Raw genomic sequence first — 24644 nt, forward strand, 5'->3', positions numbered from 1 at the left:
ACAACGTAGGAAGGAGTTCTTCCAACCCTGTCGGCTTTTTTAATATTTGTCAGCCTGGTCCCCATGACAAGCATCTTGAGACAAACCTTCAAAGACCGGACTTTAGTATACCCTAGGAAGCGATCTGGCCCAAAATACATTGTACTTTAATTTTGTCCAAAGGTGAATGAATGCCTTAAATCCGGTGGAAGACCGGTAACGCCAAGGAAACTGGGTCATAACGCCGAAAGAGAAATCGGGCCTTATGGCCGCGGTCTCAAGAATCAACATTCGCTCCGTAAGGAAAACTGTTAGCAGAGGCACAAAGTAGGAAGGAGTTCTCTCAACCCTGTCGGCTTTTTTTAATATTTGTCAGCCTGGTCCTCATGATAAGCATCTTGATACAAACCTTCAGAGACAGGACTTTAGTATACCATAGGAAGCGGAAACCTTCGAAGCTAAATGCATTGATCCTGGACAAATGCATTAGTTGGAAAAGCTACATCTATTGGCCAAATGTATGTGGTTTTATTATGCTAACAAACACTTTCTGTATGGTAACAGGGGCCTGGTTTACCACCCCATGCAATTTATCTCCCTAATTCAACGTGTTTTAGAGGTTACATTTTTCGAGGGACTGCTCTATAATTTGATAATTTGCGTTCTCAAGGGCATATAAGGGCATTTGGAGGCCCATATCTCAGGAAGTATTGCCCAGAGTCTCCCAACCCAGAATTTTATGCTGCTACAACAACAACAATCTTTTTGATCGGTTCCATTAACAGAAGACCTCTTTGATGGTATTCCTATCTTCAGAAGAATTCTTTGAAGCTGTGTCTACCTTTCGAAGACCCTATGAAGGAGCTTCTGTCTGTGGATGACCACATTGATGGACTTTTATCTTTAGAAGATCGCTTGAAGGGGATGTTATCTATTTAAGACTCCTTTATACAAGACATCTTCGATTGGGCTTCTATTTTCGGAAGACCTTTTTCAATGCGATTCTACCTTTAGAATAACAATTGTTCCACAAACATCCCAGTCGGGACAAGGGAGACTTCTCTCATATCAATGAGTGCACCCCGATTCATATTAGCTCAATTATATGGGACCTACGAACGGCGTGTCCTAATGTATGTTTTGGTTAAGATCCCATGCAACTTATCTCCCTAATTCGACGTATTTTAGAGGTTACACTTTTCGAGGGACTGCTCTATAATTTGATAATTTGCGTTCTCAAGGGCATATTAGGGCATTTGGAGGTCCCTATCTCAGGAAGTATTGGCCAGAGGCTGCCAAACCAGCATTTTATGCTGCTACAACAACAACAATCTTTTTGATGGGTTCCATTTACTGAAGACCTCTTTGACGGTATTTCTGTCTTCAGAAGAATTCTTTGACGCTGTGTCTACCTTTCGAAGACCCTATGAAGGAGCTTCTATCCATAGATGACCACATTGATGGACTTTTATCTTTAGAAGATCACTTGAATGGGCTATTATCTATTTAATACACCTTTATACAAGACATCTTCGATTGGGCTTCTATCTTCGGAAGACCTTCTCTCATATCAATGAGTGCACCCCGATTCATATTAGCTCAATTATATGGGACCTACAGTTTATCGCCGAGTCCGAACAGCGTGTCTAAGACACCACTTTTGTAGAGAAGTTGTACAAGGCTGAAATACTCAGAAAATGTCGCCAACATTACTGAGGGGTACTTTGCCACCGTTGAAAAGTGTTTGATGTTGACTGGACGGGGAATCGAACCCACGACCTTCAGCGTGCAAGGCGGGTGTGCATACCATTGCACCACGGTGGCACCCTCTACCTTTATAAAACCCCTTTCGAATTGGCTTCTAACTATAGAAGACCCATTTGAAGAGGCTTCTATTTATAGAAAACCCATTTAAAGGAGCTTCTATCGATATAATTCTATCTATAGAATACCCTGTTGAAAGGCTTCTATCTACAGCAGACCCCTTTGAAATGGCTTCTATCTATAGAAGATCACTTTGAACGAACATCCATCTGTAGAATACCCCTTTGAATGACCTTTTATCTTTAAAAGGACTGTTTGAAGGGACTTCTGAGGACGAAGATCGCTTTAAAGGTGCTTTTATCTATATAAGACCCCTTTCTACCTTTAGAAGACCCCTTTGAAAGGAATTCTATCTATAGATCACTTTGAACGAACTTCCATCTGTATAATTCCCCTTTGAAGGGATGTTTTATCTTTAAAATGTCTCTTTGACGGGACTTCTGAAGACGAAGACCTCTTTGAAAGGAGTTCTATCTATAGAAGACCCCATTGAAAGGAATTCTATCCATAGAAGACCCCTTTGAAAGGAATTCTATCTCCTTTGAAAAGCTTCAATCGTTAGGAGACCTCTTTGAAAGGACTTCTATCAATGGAAGATCACTTTGAACGTTCGTTCCATCCATACCCCTTTGAAGGGCTTTTTGTCTTTAAAAAGTCTTTTTGCCGGGACTTCTGAAAACGAAGACTCCTTTCAAGGGGCTTCTATTTTAAGAATACTCCTTTCTATCTTTAGAAACCGTACATATTGACCAATAGTTATCGTACACACTAGGCATTTTAATTGGTTCCCGTAACATTTTTTAGAGCTTTTGAAGCATTATGACAAGGAACAAATATTACAATGCCCTCGAGAGTATCGTGCGCAACATTTTAACTAAACATTTAAACCTTTCGTTTGGAAGTTGCCAGAAGTAGAGCAGCCCAAAGGCTGAGGGTCTGAACACCCAAACTGTAGTTCCCGAAAAAGGGTTTGCTTTGCTTTTGCTTCCAACACAAATAACAAATTTAACAAGTAAAAAAGTATCAGTCGGCTTTGTCGACAGAGATATACCCTCAGCCTGTGAATATTGAAACAACTTTTTTTCCCAAAAACGTATGTATTTAGGTGGTTTTAAAAATTTTGGGCGTATAAACCGACAAAAATGTTTATTGGATTAAAGATCAAAAGTTTTGCGGAAGAGATACTTAAAGGAATGGGTTGACCATTAAGGAAGTGTGTCTCCAGCCACTACGTTAATGCCATAGGGGGTTTTTACACCCTTCGGGCAGTTTGCTCAAGAAATATGGACTTGTCCCTGAAAAAAACTTTTACCATCGTAATTGAAACAGCGAATGCAAGTCAGCAAAAATCAAAGTGATTCGAAAGCAGTTCTTAAAGTGAACATATCCGAAATTTTGTGTGGGAGGCACCCGAAGGAGTGGACAGATATAGTCCATATTCAAACCTGATCTACATATATCTGGTATATATATTAGGATGTGTAAAGTATGGACTAAATCGGTCACTCCCTTCAAGAGTTACCGTACGAACAATTTTTCCGAACATTTCTGAACTTTTGTAGGGGAGGTACCTGAAGTAGTAGACCGATATGGCTTATCTTCGAACATAAATTTTGGACCGAATCGGCAGATCCGTTCGAGAGTTATCTTGAGCTCCAACCGCCTCACACGGTGTCATAGGGTTTTTTTGCAACTTTCAGGCTTTTTTTCAGGAAGTATGGACTTGCCCCTGGTAAAACTTTTACCGTCGTGTAGTGGGCGGTGAATACAAGTTGCTGAAACAAAAATCAAAGCGATTCAAGAGCAGGTCCTAAACTGAACTTATCCGAAATTTTGTGTGGGAGGTACTAGAAGAAGTGGACCGATTAAGTCCATATTGGAACGTCATTTTCGAACTTTGGACCAAATATTACGAAAGCCAAATTTTGGACCAGCCAGCCAAAAGACAGACAGACGGACGGATATTGCTTAATCGACTCCAAATTGTCTGAAACACATTTCGTCGAAAAATACTTGGGGTCTAAATATTTTAAAACAACGAGTTTATTAGTGGACAAAATTTTGAAAAACAGCAAAAGTTTTTCTCAAACTTTAACCCGTTTGCGTTTTTTTTTTAATTGGTCGACATGGGCAGTAAGTCCATATTTATATTAGGCAATTTTCCTTGTGGCAATTGTCAGTTTGATGGAGAGAGAGGTGAGGCATATGGTAACCCTTTGCCTCTCAATACCCTCTCTCATCAAGAAACTGACAATTGCCGCAAGGAAAATTGCCTAATGTAAATATGGACTAAATGTTTTAAAAAAATACAATCAACTTTTCTGTAAGGAGAGGTAATATTTTCCCATTTATATAACAAATGAATATAAATAAAAAATTAACTTTTCACGATAAACAGAATCATACATATTTACTATGTATATACAAAAATAGCTACGAGGTTAGTTTAATTCACTGTGTTTGTGATTGATTTAGAAATATGTGAAAATAAAAAAATATATATTGTTATTAGGTTAGTGTGATGATGTTGTTGTTTGTGATGTTTGTTTGTTGTTGTTTTTTAACGCATAAATATACAATTCACAATTGTTGTAATAAATAACATAAAACTGAACAATTTCACAGAAAACAAATACAATTAATTTCATTTTTTTGCATTGTTTTGATGTCCAAATTTGTTTTTGAACATTTCTTTTTGGGGGTTTCAACAGAGAAATATAAGAAGCAAACTCTACCAAAAAGGCGATTCTACGTACAGAAAGGCCAATTTGGTAGAGTAGATGTATTATGTAATGAATGTGGTGCGTAATGAGTTCAAAAATTATACAAAAATTGAAGTAAAAAATAAAAACAAAAACCATAAAATTCAAAACAAAAGAAAAAACATAGGAAAAAATTAAACAAAAAATAATCATAAAAAATAAGTGAAAACTCTTAATGTTCAAATACAGAACCTAATGTTTTCAAAATTGAAAAACGTTTAGTTTTTAAATCTTCTATAATTTGTTGTGTATAAAAATATTTTTGTTAGAGTTATAAAATTTCAAATGTTTTTAATTATTAACTACCATTCATTAAATTAGAATATTTGAATTAAGTAAACATAATTGAGACTACATTTTAAACTAAATTTTGTAAAATGTTAATTACTCTTCTAAGAAAAAATTTGTTAGTTTTTTTTTTTTTTTTTGTTAAATTCAATCTTTACTCATTCCCAAAATAAAATTATATAAAGAACTATTTTGTTAATTCGTTAAGTCAAGACGTTAGTAAATGCCTTCTACTTCTATGATTTATTTTTTTAATTAAACTAACTAAAAATTAGTGATATAATTTAAAGTAAACGCTATTCTACTTACTGTTGTTGGCGAGTAAATTTTCATGCAACTTATCACGTTGATCTTCCAAAACTTCACCCAAATAGGCGGCAACTTTACGGGTTATTTGTTCAACATAAGTATCCAATTTACCCAAATCATCGGAGAGACCCACCAATTGATCGAGAGTACCAACCTAAAATTTTGAATCATTTGGAAAATAAATAAACAATGCTATATGGATGAGTATGTAAATCTTTGAATTACCTTCAGATCGGGAATATGGAACTTAAAATTGTTACACAGATTGTTTTGTTTGCTGGTGAGATTGTTCATGGTATCAAAAGTTTGCTGGCAGGTTTTGTCGCCAGGGGCTGAAATAAGCCAGTACTCGGACATCTTGCTGATTTCTGGGAAAAGAAACAAGAAATATATATTAAATTTGAGAAATTATTTACTACTGTTTCTGCAAAATATGACAACCAAGAAACCATGTAAATTAAAGAAAATTCCCCGTGAGTTTTTTCACTTTCTCGCTTAAGTTGAAACGGCGGAAAGACAAAACTCAGGGAGAATTTTAGTTCAGAACAACCGCCATTATGTAAAAAGTTCAATACAAAAAGATGGCCACAGATATCTCAGCGTATTTTGGGAGAGTCTCGAAGTAAATGTTCGAGTGCTTAAGATCCCCGGATATAGGAGACGGATCTTTGGTGCGTCTTAAATATCCAATTGCACATTAAGCTTCGATAAGGATAAACATGTTGGACTTAGTAACCCACCCATACGCTCATGGACAAATTTCAAAGAAAAAAAATACATTTTTTTCAATTTCCAGTAATTGTTTTTAATTTACAAAGCCAAGCTGAAGAAGTTGTGTCTTATTTCCCTTGAAGTATCCATATCTGGTGCTGGCGATCACCATCAAAACTTATCAACCAAATGCAATACACACTTAATTACTAGCATGTATTATATTGACATACAGAATAGCTACCCACCCACCCTAATAAAAAACTCCTTCAAAACTAATTACAATGGTTTTAATGTTATTACAATTTCACCACTACTATTGATGATTATTTTATTGATAATATTTTTTATTACTAATTTTGGAGACAAAATGCAATTACCCAAAGCGGAAGTTCATTCCCCTTTTCTCTTTGGCCTTTATGGATTTTAATTGCTTTTGTAACTTCCTGCTACCTTTTCAATGTCAATCGGCTAACGTTAATATCCTAGGTCAAGTTACTAATTCACCTATCTATACCTGCTGTAAGCCATAATCATTCATTTGTACATTTTCAACAATAACTTGTCGATATTTAAATAATTTGTAAAACCAATCACCCTTCCCCACCCATCACTTCACTATGGAATAGATGGGTAGCTTAGCTTGCTGCCTGCTTAGGAATACTTAATAATTAATGTTCAATTTCAAAGAAGTTCAAATTAAATAAACGCTACTATTGTTGGTTTCAGCAAAATTGGTTAGGCAACACCATGACCGGTGGTGATGTACAATAAACAGATGGGAGAAACAAATACAAACATATAAATATGACGAACAACTATTCGTTTGTAAGTGATAAATAATTCATAAGGTAAAGTAAAAGTCAAGTTTATAATTGAAATTATTCCACAGTGGACAACCTTTGGATCAAGGCCAAAAATGTGAATCCTCCTCCTTGTTATTTTTTAACAAGTTCAATTTGCATAGGGTTAAGTTAAATATTGAATTAAAGGGCAACTTGATTTTTTTTCAAGGCCAAATTTGAGTTAGGATTCAGGACAATAAGAGAATCACACACTTTAAATAAAGAATTACAGAGAACAGATGATATTCAGCCAGGCGAAATACAAATTTTCCATAATCAGCCAGGCTGAATAGCAATTTTCCTATGGAAAAGCATATTCAGCCGGGCTGAATAGCAATTTTCCTATGGAAAAGCATATTCAGCCAGGCTGAATGGCAATTTTCCTATGGAAAAGCATATTCAGCCAGGCTGAATAACAATTTTCCTATGGAAAGGCATATTAAGTCAGGCTGAATAACAATTTTCCTATGGAAAAGCATATTCAGCCAGGCTGAATAGCAATTTTCCTATGGAAAAGCATATTCAGCCAGGCTGAATAGCAATTTTCCTATGGAAAAGCATATTCGGCCAGGCTGAATAGCAATTTTCCTATGGAAAAGCATATTCAGCCAGGCTGAATAGCAATTTTCCTATGGAAAAGCATATTCAGCCAGGCTGAATAGCAATTTTCCTATGGAAAAGCATATTCAGCCAGGCTGAATAGCAATTTTCCTATGGAAAAGCATATTCAGCCAGGCTGAATAGCAATTTTCCTATGGAAAAGCATATTCAGCCAGGCTGAATAGCAATTCTCCTATGGAAAAGCATATTCAGCCAGGCTGAATAGCAATTTTCCTATGGAAAAGCATATTCAGCGAGGCTGAATAGCAATTTTCCTATGGAAAAGCATATTCAGCCAGGCTGAATAGCAATTTTCCTATGTAAAAGCATATTCAGCCAGGCTGAACACAATATTTCCTATGGGAAAACCATATTCAGCCAGGCTGAATAGCAATTTTTCTATGGAAAGCATATTCAGCCAGGCTGAATAACAATTTTCCAATGGAAAAGCAAATTCAGCAAGGCTGTATAGCAATTTTCCTGTGGATAAGCATATTCAGCCAGGCTGAATAGCAATTTTCCTATGGAAAAGCATATTCAGCTTGGCTGAATACGAGTTTTCCTATGGAAAATTATATTCAGCCAGGCTGAATACAAGTTTTCCTATGGGAAACCCGTCTTCCGCCAGGCTGAATAAAAGTTTTCCTATTCAGCCAGGCTGAATACAAGGAAAGCCATATTCAGTCAGCTGAATGGGAGAATCATCGAAATGATGTCTCTCTTTCATGTACGGTACCATGGGACGTATTATTATTGTCATTGTTTTTGTTGTTAGTCATACGCTATGATGGATTTCATTTTTTTGAAGAATTTTCGTTTAATTTTTAATTGCCTTGCATTTTATTTTTATAATTTTCTGTTAACTAACCATAATCGCAATGATAATAGCAATATTAATTTGAAACTTTAGCCACTTTATTTATTATTCCGGTTTTTATTTTATGGTCCACCAATCAAGATTGTAAATTAATTATTTCAAATGATAGGCAAGCGCCCCATCACAATAAAACTTTTGTTGCCAACTTACTCGCTTATATATGACACGTAATATTATCCTTTCTAATAGTTGGCCGTTGCGGAAAACGTGTTCGCAACAATTCCTAGATGACATTAACATTTTCCAAGCCCGGCCACAATATATTCATGAAGTAATACACACAACACTTTTTTTATAAAAAAATTTCAACTTCTATGACACCACCATACTGTTTGTTGTTGGAAGTTTCATGTTAGTTTCCTCTTCTTCTGGGAAATTTCATAAACTATCACAACAACACCGTTTTCAAGTTTTGTTTTCTTTAACTCTATGACATCATGTATTGCAGATGACACAAGAAGAAAAAACGTTGTTCACGCCAAGCCGAATGAAAAAGAACTAAATTCTCGCCATGAACATTGTCCGATGTAAGGCAAAAAAAAAAAGAAACAGCACAAAGCAAGGAATTGTTTGTTTTTGTCTGGCAAGCAGCAGGGCCAATAACATGTAGTATGTGGTTATTTGTACAGTGTGGATTAAAACTAATGCCATAACAATAATACTGCTATATAGGCGACATATATGTATGCACATACATATGTGGAGTAAAAACGATTCATAATTTATTTACAATGTGTGAGACCCCCGTCTCTCTAAAGTTTGAAGACACATGTCTCCTCTTTATAACATTGAACATTTTCGTTTTTGATGACACATCAAGTTTTCTCGCCAAAAAACTTTCTGTCCAACTCATTATTCTTATTGGAACAAATAAAACTTAATGTAAGTGAAAAATGAAGTGTGTGGTTTGATGTGTGACCCTGTAACTTAATGGTCATGATTAAACTCAACATAAGTGGTATGAAACTCACCATTTGTTATTGTAACGATGAAGAAAATTCTCCATAATTTCTTTTAACAAAGCAAATCAAATGGATAAGTAAAAGAATAAAATTCTCCATAGTGATGAGTAGGAAATTGTAAAAAACATTGTAAACTTATTGGGGATGTAGAACATAGTGGATACCAAAGAAAGATATTGATGGGATTTAACATTTTTTCTAACATGTGACGTATTCACTCAGTCAATGTGCAATGTGTATAGACCCTTTCTGAACTAAAGGGTGCTTCTATAGATATTTTTTTCGGAAAGAGTCTACAGAAGTACCCTCTCTTTCAGAAAGGGTATATAGAAGCATCATCTCACACAATTTCTATCAGAAAGGGTTTATAGAACCATATTTTTCTCTCAGGAAGGGTCTATCGAAGCACCCTTTCTCTCAGAAAGGGTCTAAAGAAGCATCCTTTCTCTCAGAAAGGGTCTAAAGAAGCATCCTTTCTCTCAGAAAGGGTCTATAGAAGCACCCTTTCTTTTAGAAAGGGTCTATAGAAGCACCCTTTCTTTTAGAAAGGGTCTATAGAAGCACCCTTTCTTTTAGAAAGGGTCTATAGAAGCACCCTTTCTTTTAGAAAGGGTCTATAGAAGCACCCTTTCTTTTAGAAAGGGTCTATAGAAGCACCCTTTCTTTTAGAAAGGGTCTATAGAAGCACCCTTTCTTTTAGAAAGGGTCTATAGAAGCACCCTTTCTTTTAGAAAGGGTCTATAGAAGCACCCTTTCTTTTAGAAAGGGTCTATAGAAGCACCCTTTCTTTTAGAAAGGGTCTATAGAAGCACCCTTTCTTTTATAAAGGGTCTATAGAAGCACCCTTTCTTTTATAAAGGGTCTTTAGAAGCACCCTTTCTTTTAGAAAGGGTCTATAGAAGCACCCTTTCTTTTAGAAAGGGTCTATAGAAGCACCCTTTCTTTTAGAAAGGGTCTATAGAAGCACCCTTTCTTTTAGAAAGGGTCTATAGAAGCACCCTTTCTTTTAGAAAGGGTCTATAGAAGCACCCTTTTTCCGGAAAGGGTCAATATAAGCACCCTTTCCTTCAGAAAGGGGGAATAGAAGCACCCTTTTTTCGGAAGGGGTCTACAGAAGCACCCTTTTTTCGGAAGGGTCTATAGAAGCACTCTTTTTTCGGAAAGGGTCTATAGAAGCACCCTTTCTCTCAGAAAGGGTCTAAAGAAGCACCCTTTCTCTCAGAAAGGGTCTAAAGAAGCACCCTTTCTCTCAGAAAGGGTCTATAGAAGCACCCTTTCTCTCAGAAAGGGTCTATAGAAGCATCCTTTCTCTCAGAAAGGGTCTAAAGAAACACACTTTCTTTTAGAAAGGGTCTAAAGAAACACACTTTCTTTTAGAAAGGTTCTATAGAAGCACCATTTCTTTCAGAAAGGGTTTATAGAACCACATTTTTCTCTCAGAAAGGGTCTACAGAAGCACCCTTTCTTTCAGAAAGGGTCAATAGAAGCACCCTTTCTTTCAGAAAGGCTCAATAGAAGCACCCTTTCTTTCGGAAAGGGTCAATAGAAGCACCCATTCTTTCAGAAAGGGTCTAAGGAAGCATCCTTTCTCTCAGAAAGGGTCTATAGAAGCACCCTTTCTTTCAGAAAGGCTCAATAGAAGCACCCTTTCTCTCATAAAGGGTCTAAAGAAGCATCCTTTCTCTCAGAAAGGTTCTATAGAAGCACCATTTCATTCAGAAAGAGTCAATAGAAGCACCCTTTCTTTCAGAAAGGCTCAATAGAAGCACCCTTTCTCTCAGAAAGGGTCTAAAGAAGCACCCTTTCACTCAGAAAGGTTCTATAGAAGCACAATTTCATTCAGAAAGGGTTTATAGAACCACATTATTCTCTCAGAAAGAGTCTATAGAAGCACCCTTTCTCTCAGAAAGGGTCTAAAGAAACATCCTTTCTCTCAGAAATTGTCTAAAGAAGCACCCTTTCTCTCAGAAAGGTTCTATAGAAGCACCATTTCATACAGAAATGGTCTATAGAAGCTCCCTTTCTTTCAGAAATGGTCTATAGAAGCTCCCTTTCTTTCAGAAATGGTCTATAGAACCTCCCTTTCTTTCAGAAATAGTCTATAGAAGCACCCTTTCTCTCAGAAAGGTTCTATAGAAGCACCATTTCATTCAGAAAGGCTTAATGGAAGCACCCTTTCTTTCAGAAAGGGTCAATAGAAGCACCCTTTTTTCGGAAGGGGTCTACAGAAGCACCCTTTTTTCGGAAGGGGTCTACAGAAGCACCCTTTTTTCGGAAGGGTCTATAGAAGCACTCTTTTTTCGGAAAGGGTCTATAGAAGCACCCTTTCTCTCAGAAAGGGTCTAAAGAAGCACCCTTTCTCTCAGAAAGGGTCTAAGGAAGCACCCTTTCTCTCAGAAAGGGTCTAAAAAAGCACCCTTTCTTGCAGAAAGGCTTAATAGAAGCATCCTTTCTTTCAGAAAGGCTTAATAGAAGCATCCTTTCTTTCAGAAAGGCTTAATAGAAGCATCCTTTCTTTCAGAAAAGCTTAATAGAAGCATCCTTTCTCTCAGAAAGGCTTAATAGAAGCACCCTTTCTCTCAGAAAGGCTTAATAGAAGCACACTTTCTCTCAGAAAGGCTTAATAGAAGCACCCTTTCCCTCAGAAAGGCTTAATAGAAGCACCCTTTCTCTCAGAAAGGCTTAATAGAAGCACCCTTTCCCTCAGAAAGGCTTAATAGAAGCACCCTTTCTCTCAGAAAGGCTTAATAGAAGCACCCTTTCCCTCAGAAAGGCTTAATAGAAGCACCCTTTCTCTCCTTTCTTTCAAAAAGGCTTAATAGAAGCACCCTTTCTCTCCGAAAGGGTCTAAAAAGCACCCTTTCTCTCAGAAAAGGTCTAAAAAAGCACCCTTTCTCTCAGAAAGGGTCTAAAAAAGCACCCTTTCTCTCAGAAAGGGTCTAAAAAGCACCCTTTCTCTCAGAAAGGGTCTAAAAAAGCACCCTTTCTCTCAGAAAGGGTCTAAAAAAGCACCCTTTCTCTCAGAAAGGGTCTAAAAAAAGCACCGTTTCTCTCAGAAAGGGTCTAATAAAGCACCCTTTCTCTCAGAAAGGGTCTAATAAAGCACCCTTTCTTTCAGAAAGGCTTAGGTTAGGTTAGGCTCAACGAGGCTCCGTGCTAAACTTGCAAAACTAAGAAACACCGATGGACACGTGTTCTTTTGACATCCCGACGTTACATGATTTTTTTATGTAGAATATCACTACCTGATATGTTTGCCGCACGTTCCAAAGGTGTACAGTAGAATATCCAGTCCACCTCACTGATTCGCGACAAAGATCCTCCACCTTTCTCTATCAGGCCGTCTAAAGTTAACATTGACAACACCCGCAAATATTTTTCGAACCATAATCTGCATTCAACATTGTAAAAATATACAAGGCATATTGTGTCATGAGGTTAACAAACCGAAATTACCGGAGATTGTAAACATTTCTCACAGTTTTATTGATTGTGATTTTAGCCACTGTTTTTTTCAAACCTTATTATTTTTGTAATTTCCCCCCGTTCTACGTTGTTGGAGCTTCCAATTAAAGATAATGCCTTACGAAAGTTTTTAAATCGGTGTGTGTGATGTGGAAATTTCACGTGTCAAGTAATTTCTAACAAATTATACGATTTGAGGACACTCAACATCTATGTTGTAAAAGAACACTACAAAAAAACAAGTTTCATCAAAACAATAGAAAGTGAGGCCACTCAACTTTCACACAGCGAGTCCTTCACTAACGTTAATAACAAAATTCACTAACCACATATTTATTTTGTTCAATACAAAAGAAACAAAAACATTAAAACAAATTGTCAATATGTGTTATTGTAGTTATAGGTCTATGAGATTGTTTTTAAACACGATATGTTACTATTTTTAGACTTCCTATATACGACGACGACGACAACGACCAACACACGGTGACCACAAATGTCCCGTAAAACAAATAAAACTAGCTGTCATAAACAAATATAAAAAAGGATTAGTTCAACACTATGGTGGTGTTGAAGGAAAACCGTCAGCACATATTGAGGATAATTTAAAATATTTATAATGTGAATTTTGAAGGCTTTATTGTTTAATTTCAATAAGGAAATATAAATGTAGATTTTCATATGTTAAGTTTTTGTAACTTTACAAACAATTGCATAATGGAAGGTTGTTATAAAGCATATGTTGGAAATTAATGGGTTATATAATGACCTGAGGTCCTCTTGATGGTATACACAGAGAGGGAAGCCCAAGGTAGCGATGCAAAAAATATTGAAAAATATGATATTCCAAATATGCAACACAAAGTAAAAAAGCTGTAGGAGCTGCAAATCTATACATAGTTCAGTTCTGTTTCGAGCCATCTATGGTTTTGACAATGGAATCGCTTTGTCAATAAATAAATACAATAATTACTATTATTATAATAAATTTAACTTTCCAATTCTTCATTATACAAATTCTCGCTAGCTGATATAAATTAGGCATGAAGAAGAATTGAACTACCCATCATCTTTTTTTCCTAGCCTAACAAAACATGCAATGCACTTAACATTTCCAGGAAACGTATGTAAGTGTGAAGATATGAATATAATAAATTGCTTTCAAAACTTTATTCGGTATACTTCTTTATGACTTTATGACAAATTTCAAGGTCACAACTTTTTTTTTGAACATGCAATGTATTTTCACTCAGTTAATGTGAGTAAATTCTCCATCGTCTGGAATAGCAAATATTCATTTTTTTTTTTTTTTTTTTTTGATAAATTATCAACAATTATTTAAAAAAGAGCATTTATTAAAAATATTTGTTTTTATAACTTTATGTAAGGGGATTAAGTGTTATTCAACTGAAAGGGTGCTTCTATAGACCCTTTCTCAAAGAAAGAGTGCTTCTATAGGCCCTTCGTGAAATAATGGGTGGTTCTATAGACCCTTCGTGAAATAATGGGTGCCTCTATAGACCCTTTCTGAAAGAAAGAGTATTTCTATAGACCCTTTCTCAAAGAAAGAGTGCTTCTGGGTGCATCTATAGACACTTTCAGAAAAAAAGGGTGCTTCTATAGACACTTTCAGAAAGAAAGGGTGCTTCTATAGACACTTTCAGAAAGAAAGGGTGCTTCTATAGACACTTTCAGAAAGAAAGGGTGCTTCTATAGACACTTTCAGTAAGAAAGGGTGCTTCTATAGACACTTTCAGAAAGAAAGGGTGCTTCTATAGACACTTTCAGAAAGAAAGGGTGCTTCCATAGACACTTTCAGAAAGAAAGGGTGCATCTATAGACACTTTCAGAAAGAAAGGGTGCTTCTATAGACACTTTCAGAAAGAAAGGGTGCTTCTATAGACACTTTCAGAAAGAAAGGGTGCTTCTATAGACACTTTCAGAAAGAAAGGGTGCTTCTATAGACACTTTCAGTAAGAAAGGGTGCTTCTATAGACACTTTCAGAAAGAAAGGGTGCTTCTATAGACACTTTCAGTAAGAAAGGGTGCTTCTATAGACACTTTCAGAAAGAAAGGGTGCTTCTATAGACACTTTCAGAAAGAAAGGGTGCTTCTATAGACACTTTCAGAAAGAAAGGGTGCTTCTATAGACACTTTCAGAAAGAAAGGGGGCTTCTATAGACACTTTCAGAAAGAAAGGGTGCTTCCATAGACACTTTCAGAAAGAAAGGGTGCATCTATAGACACTTTCAGAAAGAAAGGGTGCTTCTATAGACACTTTCAGTAAGAAAGGGTGCTTCTATAGACACTTTCAGAAAGAAAGGGTGCTTCTATAGACACTTTCAGAAAGAAAGGGTGCTTCTATAGACACTTTCAGAAAGAAAGGGTGCTTCTATAGACACTTTCAGAAAGAAAGGGGGCTTCTATAGACACTTTCAGAAAGAAAGGGTGCTTCTATAGACACTTTCAGTAAGAAAGGGTGCTTCTATAGACACTTTCAGAAAGAAAGGGTGCTTCTATAGACACTTTCAGTAAGAAAGGGTGCTTCTATAGACACTTTCAGAAAGAAAGGGTGCTTCTATAGACACTTTCAGAAAGAAAGGGTGCTTCTATAGACACTTTCAGAAAGAAAGGGTGCTTCTATAGACACTTTCAGAAAGAAAGGGTGCTTCTATAGACACTTTCAGAAAGAAAGGGTGCTTCTATAGACACTTTCAGTAAGAAAGGGTGCTTCTATAGACACTTTCAGAAAGAAAGGGTGCTTCTATAGACACTTTCAGAAAGAAAGGGTGCTTCTATAGACACTTTCAGAAAGAAAGGGTGCTTCTATAGACACTTTCAGAAAGAAAGGGTGCTTCTATAGACACTTTCAGTAAGAAAGGGTGCTTCTATAGACACTTTCAGAAAGAAAGGGTGCTTCTATAGACACTTTCAGAAAGAAAGGGTGCTTCTATAGACACTTTCAGAAAGAAAGGGTGCTTCTATAGACACTTTCAGAAAGAAAGGGTGCTTCTATAGACACTTTCAGTAAGAAAGGGTGCTTCTATAGACACTTTCAGAAAGAAAGGGTGCTTCTATAGACACTTTCAGAAAGAAAGGGTGCTTCTATAGACACTTTCAGAAAGAAAGGGTGCTTCTATAGACACTTTCAGAAAGAAAGGGTGCTTCTATAGACACTTTCAGAAAGAACGGGTGCTTCTATAGACACTTTCAGAAAGAAAGGGTGCTTCTATAGACACTTTCAGAAAGAAAGGGTGCTTCTATAGACACTTTCAGAAAGAAAGGGTGCTTCTATAGACACTTTCAGAAAGAAAGGGTGCTTCTATAGACACTTTCAGAAAGAAAGGGTGCTTCTATAGACACTTTCAGAAAGAAAGGGTGCTTCTATAGACACTTTCAGAAAGAAAGGGTGCTTCTATAGACACTTTCAGAAAGAAAGGGTGCTTCTATAGACACTTTCAGAAAGAAAGGGTGCTTCTATAGACACTTTCAGAAAGAAAGGGTGCTTCTATAGACACTTTCAGAAAGAAAGGGTGCTTCTATAGACACTTTCAGAAAGAAAGGGTCCTTCTATAGACACTTTCAGAAAGAAAGGGTGCTTCTATAGACACTTTCAGAAAGAAAGGGTGCTTCTATAGACACTTTCAGAAAGAAAGGGTGCTTCTATAGACACTTTCAGAAAGAAAGGGTGCTTCTATAGACACTTTCAGAAAGAAAGGGTGCTTCTATAGACACTTTCAGAAAGAAAGGGTGCTTCTATAGACACTTTCAGAAAGAAAGGGTGCTTCTATAGACACTTTCAGAAAGAAAGGGTGCTTCTATAGACACTTTCTAAAATAATGATTGCTTCCACAGTCCCTTTGTGATAAAAGTGGTGCTTCTAGATACCCTTGCTAAATAGGGTGGTTCTATAGACCCTTACTGAAACAAAGGGTGCTTCTACAGACCCTTGCTGAAACAAAGGGTGCTTCTACAGACCCTTGCTGAAACAAAGTGTGCTTCTACAGACCCTTGCTGAAACAAAGGGTGCTTCTATAAAACCTTGCTGAATGAAAGTGTGCTCTTATAAGCCCTTTCTGGAAGAATGGCTGCTTCTGAAAGAAAGGGTGTTTCTATAGGCCCTTAATGAAAGAAAGGGTGTTTCTATAGACCCTTTCTGACAGAAAGGGTGCTTCAATAGACCCTTGCTGATAGAAAGTGTGCTTCTATAGACCATTTCTGAAAGAAAGGAAGCTTCTTAGACCCTTGCTGAAAGAAAGGATGTTTCTATAGACCCTTGCTGAAAGAAATGGTGCTTCTATAGGACCTTTCTGAAAGAAAGGAAGCTTCTTAGACCCTTGCTAAAAGAAAGGATGTTTCTATGTTGTTGTTGTTGTTGAGCAGGAGCATAGGTTTATTGCTGGGTTGGCAGCCGCTGGCTGAAACACTATGGTTCCTGGTCAATCCGGTACGAAAGAACCCGCTGCCGTGGGATTGCCTCTTCTATAGACCCTTGCTGAAAGAAATGGTGCTTCTATAGACCCTTTCTGAAAGAATGGCTGCTTCTATAGACCCTTTCTGAAAGAAAGGGTGTTTCTATAGACCCTTGCTGAAAGAAATGGTGCTTGATGAAAGAAAGGGTGTTTCTATAGACCCTTTCTGACACAAAGGGTGCTTCTATAGACCCTTTCTGAAAAAAGGGTGTTTCTATAAACCCTTGATTAAAAAAGGGTGTGAATATAGACCCTTTTTGAAACAAAGGGTGTGAATATAGACCCTTTTTGAAAGAAAGGGTGTTTCTATAGACCCTTTTCTTCAAAATGGGTGCTTTTATAGACCATTTTGGAAGTCAACATATTGGTTGACGAGCATATACGGGAAAATGGGGTTGATTATCTGAAGTGTTGTAACATTGAGCCGGAACAAATAAACTGTGGACAACAGGAAGTCACTCTCGCTAAGATCTCTTTCAGCAGAGGAAGCGCACCACAACAGTTAACGATGGATGACACTGCAAATGCCATCCGAAAAGCTATATGATCCAAAACGTTGGTCCCTTACTGAATCTCCATGCTAATGCCGAAACAGCTGAATGAGTACTCAAGAAAGTCCTCAACTTATCAATAGCCACTCTCATCGTTCACGAAGTTTGGAAAGAGCAGGGTAGTCACGCCGCTGAAACCAATTAAGGATGTCAGTAATTCATTTTCACATACATCAGTATTCAAAAGCATTCAATGTAGTCAACCACGCTACACTGTTTGCGGACGTCGAACAAACCATCTTCCGGGCTAGGTAGAAACATTGGATAATCAATCAGGGAACTGTTTCACCTCTAGCTTTCCTGTATTCCATCCTCGCCAGATGGCATAGAGATCTTACATATGCGGATTATTGTTCGATCTTGGCGTCGGGTGCCATCGCTATGGACATTTGTGAAAGGTGGCATTGAATGTCCAGGTCGACGATAGAAAAATTCCAACCACCAAATACTCCAGGATCCTTAAGAGACACGTTCGAAGGAACACGAATAGCGTAGTGGTCGGACTATATTTTTTTTTCTATAAAAAGCTTTTAAAAATTATGTTTTTAAATAGACGACCTTTGGGCTTTATTTATAACCTATAAGATATGGACAAACGCAAAACTCAGCTACGCAGTCAAAATTATGATTTTCGAAACATTCCAATACGGACTTCCCATGACCTGGTGCAGCCGCCTCAATACCTATTCGGGCAAGGATTGATTACGGACGTGCAAAACACTTCACACTGCCCCTATTCAACTGACCCCCCAAAGCTACTTAATAAACTTCTAAAAGCCTGCGGAAGCTGCCTTGATTAAACAGAAACGAGCATACTGGCACATTACATACAGCTACAACAATAACTAATCTATTGAACTATTATACGAATGATCGCAATGGACCGGTAGTCTTCATATCCTCTTCTATTAGCTTCTTTGGAACTAGGCAATAGTATAAACCCGAGGCATGGGTATTTGCCCAAAAAGAAGAGGTTGTAGGTACTACTTGATGCGTTTGAGAAAAACATTGCTCATAAGATTTAGGGGCCAATCTATGTTGACGTCGAATATAGACGTCGTATGAACCACCAGCCGTATATAAAGCTGATTCCAGCATTGACAAGTTTAAGGTATCGAACTTTAACGATGGTTAGTCCCAATGAAACATGGTATATGTATTAGAGAGCCTTCTACTTTTGGAACATATATCCTGTATGGGGCCATCTATGTAAAGTAGGTTAATTGTCCATGAATTTTCAGCAAATATTCGTATAAGAACCCACATATTTCCTCATTAAATGTCCTCCCTTCTCTTTACTTAAAATGTAGCCAGCAACTTCATTACCCACATAAAAAAGAAGTCTGTAAAGAAAAATGTTTGGCAGTGTTACATGTACAAACAATGGGAATGTATAAAACATTTGGAATACCTACTTCTCTCAAAGGAATTATTCCCATGCTTGTAGGAGATAGGGGAGTGCCTACATGGGATTATAACATTCATCACATTAACAAACAGAAAACCAACAAAAAGGCGCAGTCATCATTTAACACGCACATTTCAAGAACTAAATCACATAACAGATAATTAACACAAGAGGTAGGTCATCAATAATGTCTGAGGAGGCACCTACCAACATGGTGGTGTTAACATGGATGTAGATGCCCCGCACACATACGTTCAAAAATGTATAAACATTTCAAGCAGGAAATGTCAGTTTATCTAAAGTATGCTCAGAATGGCTGAAATATAAAGCATTTTAGTTTGGTTGCTCGTTAAATGTTTTGTTTGAAATAACGGCCAGTTTTTCTTTATTTTTCACCCCATACACTTGTCGGATTCTGGTTTTCACCACACCAATGCAACACTGTGTTTTGTTTGCACATCTGTTTTGTTTTTGTATTTCTTGGCCCTAGTGGTGAGTTTAAAGTTAATGTCAGCTGTTTGCGACAGATGACAGTCACATGACAAGCTTGAATCGATAAATTTTTTCACTCACGGGTTTAACTTTTTTCTTCACCAAAATCCACATAAGAAACGAAACAATTAAACAGATTTCATTAAATGCTGCGCATGTTTGTAAATATTTTCACAAAATTACACAAACATTTTGGTCAGCAATGAGTTGAAATGCTTAGCAATTCTATTGGCACAAATTCACTGTCTTTTTTCATTAAATACTTTGAAAAATGAAGAGGAAAATCCGTTTTTCTTCTTTTCAACTTCAGACACAATTTTTTTCTTGCATTGGCTTTGTAACAGGTGTTAGAAATTCCATTATGTTTTTATGTCTGGATGCGATGCAGTAGTTCGAATCCATTTCTTGTTCTGCAGCCCGAAATATGCATATCTCGTAGTGTTTTTTTATTGTTTCAAATGACCCTGCATTTACATGGTTTTGGTTGCAATGTCGTTGCCTGTCGTCGTCACTAAGGGAACTTTTTCCATTATTCATTTTCATTTGTAGTGTTCTGTTTTTCAGAGTTTATTTTTTCTTTTCTACACTTCACTTACATTTTTCGTAGCTTTTCAACGGCAATTACAGCGAATTTGTTTGATTTTCAGTTTATTTGGTTAATGCACCGAATTTTCTAACCGAGTTTTGTGCGGTGGAAAACAGCAAAAATTGCGTTGAATTAATTTTTTCGCCACAAAAATCAATCGACAACGACCCAAGACCCAAAAAAACTCAACATACAATTTTTTCTGTATAAATGACAAGCGAAAGAGGAGGAGAGAAAATCACATGACACTAGAGCTGGCACAGTGTTGCTATAATTAGTACTTTTGTACTATTCTGCAAATGTTGGAAAATTGAGTGACACTTTTTGTGCAGGGAAAAATTTTATCTTATTGGAATAATAAATAAAAGACTTTGGCTTAACTAGGCGTTTACACCAGACAGTTTGTCTTCAAATACAACTCTGATTTACTAACACATACATACATTTGTCGTTTGTCTCTCAACTGTCCATCATTTTTTCACAGACAGTAAGGAAGACAAATTTTTGGCATTTTTGTAAAAATAAGTGAGATAATAATTGAAATGTGTTAAAAACAAAAGAATATGAACAAAAACAAAATATGAGAACGGAAAATAAAATAAATCGATGATTTTCATTCAAAATTTTACAACTGTTATTGCAGTTGTCCGGACGCCTACGTCACACAGGCAAGTTGTGGGATTTTGACAATCAATACATGAAGTCAACTGTCCTGTCATTTGTAAACGCAGGGTAAGATGAGTTTAAGCATTAAGCTTGGATCGATACCAAATTTTTTCCACAGGTAGGTCTCGTTACCCTGACCACAAATATATATAACATTTTTTGCGGAAGTCCATACTTCTCGAGATATGGGCCTCCGAAGTTCCGAAAATTCCCTTGTAAAATGTCGGCTACTTAGAGAAAAATTTTAATTTTAAAGAAAATGTTGCTCCCGTTCCCTAGATTGGCTCCTGTCCATAGCAGAAAGTCTTAAATCCCCGACCGAAGGCCGGCTATATAAACAAATTAAAATTTTTTCCGAGCTTAATGCTTAAACTCAACTTGCTCCAAGACTTTTTATAGTTTGCTGCCGAATGACGTACACGAATTAGCCCGTTTCCACGACACCATTCGTCATTCATAGCATTCGTCATTCCTGTTTTTATTGAAAATTTGAACAAAAACGCACATAATACACTAACTAGGCGTTTACACCAGCCAATTTGTCTCCAAATACAACTATGATTTACTTACACATATGGGCCAAATACATACGGTCCGTTGTGTGACGCGTTGCGCGTTGAAAACAACAACCACATGAAAAATGCGTAAGTGATGCCAAGTTTGTTCTTGAAGTTTTCATGTGGTTGTTGTAACGCAACGCTTAACGCGCCGTATGTGCCGGGGCCTATACATAGGCTGACTTCCGTATTGTCAGTTGCTTTGTATTCGTGCATGAAACTAGGGGTTCTTAAATCGAGTTCCATACTAGAGTAATTTTATGAAATTGCAGTAGTGGGGAAATCGATTACAGAACTTCTAGGACGGTGTTTATACGTTCAAAGTTAATGGGAATGAAAATTGAGTTTATGGGAGACGGAGTAGAGAGGAATAAGAGGGGGTACACACACCCCTGTACTCGCAAATTCTGTTTTGTTTCTTTATTCTTCGCTGTTTTTCTGCATTTTCTTTCATTCTATTTGCTCCGCCGGCAAATAAACAGCAACGCATACATTAGAAATAAAAACTTTTGTGATGAAAAATAAATTCAACAAAAAATTATCAGTAAAAAATAATAGTAAATATATACATATATAATTTTTAATTAAATTTAATTTAATTTCTATAAGAAATATCGCGTTAGTATTGTGAAGAAGAATCAGAAAATTGATAAAAACATTATTTGCGCGTCTAAACTGCAAGGAAATTTTAAAAGAAATTGAGAAAAAAAATTTGCCATTCCAGTTTGAATGTATAAACACGGACTAGATTCGTGCACGAATACAAAGCAACTGACAATACGGAAGCCGGCTATACATTTGTCGTTTGTCTCCCAGCTGTCCATAATATTTTCAAAGACAGTGAGCTTAACAAAGTTTTGAAATTTTTTGTAAAAATATGTGAGATAATAATTGAAATGTGCTGAAAACAAAAAAACATGAACAAAAACAAAATATGTGAGTGGAAAACAAAAAGAAATCGATGATTTTCATTCATAATTTTACAACTGGTTTTGCAGTTGTCTGGACGGCTAAGTCACAGAGCCAATTTTGGGTTTTTGACAATGAATACGCGAATGACAATAGGTCTGTACGATAACCCAAAAGTTTGTACAAATTTGCACAAACTTTTACAAAATGCTGTTCGATAACAAACTTGTAAAGCAAAAGTGAGCGAATTTGGAGACAATAGTGAGAGAATTTTGGAGAGCTGTGGAGAGTTCTGTTTACAAGTTTTTGCAAGGAAATTTTTTCTTGTAAGAACTTGCAAGTTTGATCAGCTAATTTAAATTCGAATGTTTTGTGGCGGACTTCTTGGCAAAAATATAAACAAACGTTTGGTTCATGGTATAAGTAAAGAGGTAGATTTAAATGAAAAAAATCTACAGAACCCCTGTTTTTCCTGAATTCATAAAACTTCAAAATTAGTAAACAAAAAGGCAGCAAGTGGGTTTGTTTACAAAATACCAATTTTGAGCATTTTATAAAAAACGCGAAAAATGAATGAAGGGCCAAGGTTTCTCCACATAATCGAGTTGTGGATATGATAAAATGTTTGTTTCAATAATAAAGGATTTCTTCCATACAAATGTTCTAAAAACAATTTTGAAAATCATTGAATGTGATTGTTTTTAAAATTGTTGGCATATTATTCAAACATTACACATACAAAGATTGTGTATATTGTTTTGACGTTTTAGGAACAGTCGGAAGAAAAAAAATTAAATTGAGAGGAAGCTTTAGCTAACCTTTATTATTAAACCATGGTTTGGTTATCAAAATAAATAGAAATAAAAAAGGGAAAAATTATTAAATAAATTATGGAAAACGATAATGTAAATAAAATAACTTATTTTGTAGTTTGTGGTGACTACTTTTTTATTTTATTATTTACTTATTTAATATTTTCTTCTTCTTCAAATCATCTGACTTCTTGCAAGTTTTTGCAAATTGCTGTTCAATAACAATCTGCAAATTTTTAGCTTCGAGAGAGTAAAATTGGTGGAGAGGCGTTACTGAGAAATTGCTGAGTACTTGCGAAGTTATCGTACAGACCAAATGAATACGTGAAGCAAACATGAGAAATTCTTTTATCACTTTGTTCCATTTGATTTACGATATTTTGCATTTGTGTCATAAGCATGGCAGAACTACCAGGTAGTGGTATCACACCAGCTGATCGAATATGAAAAGTCAAATCCCTTTATAAAAAAAATTATTTTTGTTGTAATTTCCCCAACAACATAAAGAAAGTTTTGACATAACATATTCAAAATTTTACGATGCCACTACCTGGTTTATTGTGCCATGGTCATAAGTGTGCATGGTAGAACAATATAAGGTAACAGCAATACCCAGCTGACTGAACTGGGCTGTAATGTTAGTGTCAAATTCCGTACGACATTTTATATTTTTATTTCTGTTTTCGATGTATATTAGGGATAAATATTTTTTGAGGAATTCCCGAAAAAAATATTTCTCATAAATACTTCATCATATCAATGGCATGTAACATCCTCCAAGTTAGATCGACATGGCGCGCTCTATATCACCGCTTATGGCTATATCACACCATATGCTTTTTCACATGTATGGCATCAGCTGGAGCTCAATTCTGTTTCTATGAAAATGTGAAAAGAAAAATTTTATAAAGGAAATAAATGTCAAATGAAAAAATTTATAAAGAAAATATTTTTATGTATTTCAAATTTCCATAGAACGAGAATCTAGCCCCTGGTCTTTATATTAGTATACCGAAAGTGACAACATACATGTGAAAAAGCATATGGTAAGATATAGTCATTATAGAGGAGGTACAACATTTGTTAATATGTGTGCTATTTTCTTTAATTTTAAAAAGTAAAGCCCTAATAAACATGTGCTCAAGGCACCTTTATATAAGATAGAAGTGACAATCAGCTGTACTTTTACTTTTTTGTAAATTTGCTTTTCAAAATGTAATAGGATCCACTCATGAAATTTGAAACTTCGAAATTTGCTACAATAAAATACTTCTTTTCACCGTAAACGTGTAATAACAATGATCTACCACAGTTCTGAATGATTTATATTTACATTTTGATTCAAAATTATTCTATTATAGAGGATTTTCTAAATGTATTTATGTTTTCGCTGAGAATTTTTTAGAACGACCTCATTGTTCGATATTTTCTTTGACATTAAATTTTCAATAACAACAATGTTGTTTTTTTTTTAAATTTGTTAGTTGTTGCAATTCATGCATGTACGTCCCAATTTACATTAGGCGAGTTTACTTGCGGCAATTGTCAGTTTGTGGGTGAGAGAGGGTG

The 24644-nt window shown here is 36.2% G+C and overlaps 1 protein-coding gene across 4 annotated transcripts in view; it reads right to left on the bottom strand.

The window, feature by feature from the left end:
• Window positions 1-20447, bottom strand: part of Vha44 (V-type proton ATPase subunit Vha44) — a 49185-nt gene extending 28738 nt beyond the window's left edge. Inside the window, exons 1-3 of one of the 4 annotated variants that reach the window (XM_073988493.1) lie at window positions 20142-20447; window positions 5388-5530; window positions 5163-5316 (exon numbers count right to left, since the gene is read on the bottom strand). In XM_073988493.1, coding sequence (XP_073844594.1) covers window positions 5163-5316; window positions 5388-5519 — 286 coding nt within the window. In that variant the 5' untranslated portion in view covers window positions 5520-5530; window positions 20142-20447. Of the gene's footprint in view, window positions 1-5162; window positions 5317-5387; window positions 5531-8345; window positions 8839-20141 lie in introns of those variants that run through there. The other 3 variants (XM_073988491.1, XM_073988492.1, XM_073988494.1) reach the window with 3 other exon arrangements.
• Window positions 20448-24644: the final 4197 nt, after the last annotated feature.

The sequence above is a fragment of the Musca autumnalis genome, unplaced genomic scaffold (genome assembly GCF_047663935.1).
Source record: "Musca autumnalis isolate F117 unplaced genomic scaffold, ASM4766393v1 scaffold_5, whole genome shotgun sequence".
Lineage (NCBI taxonomy): Eukaryota > Metazoa > Arthropoda > Insecta > Diptera > Muscidae > Musca > Musca autumnalis.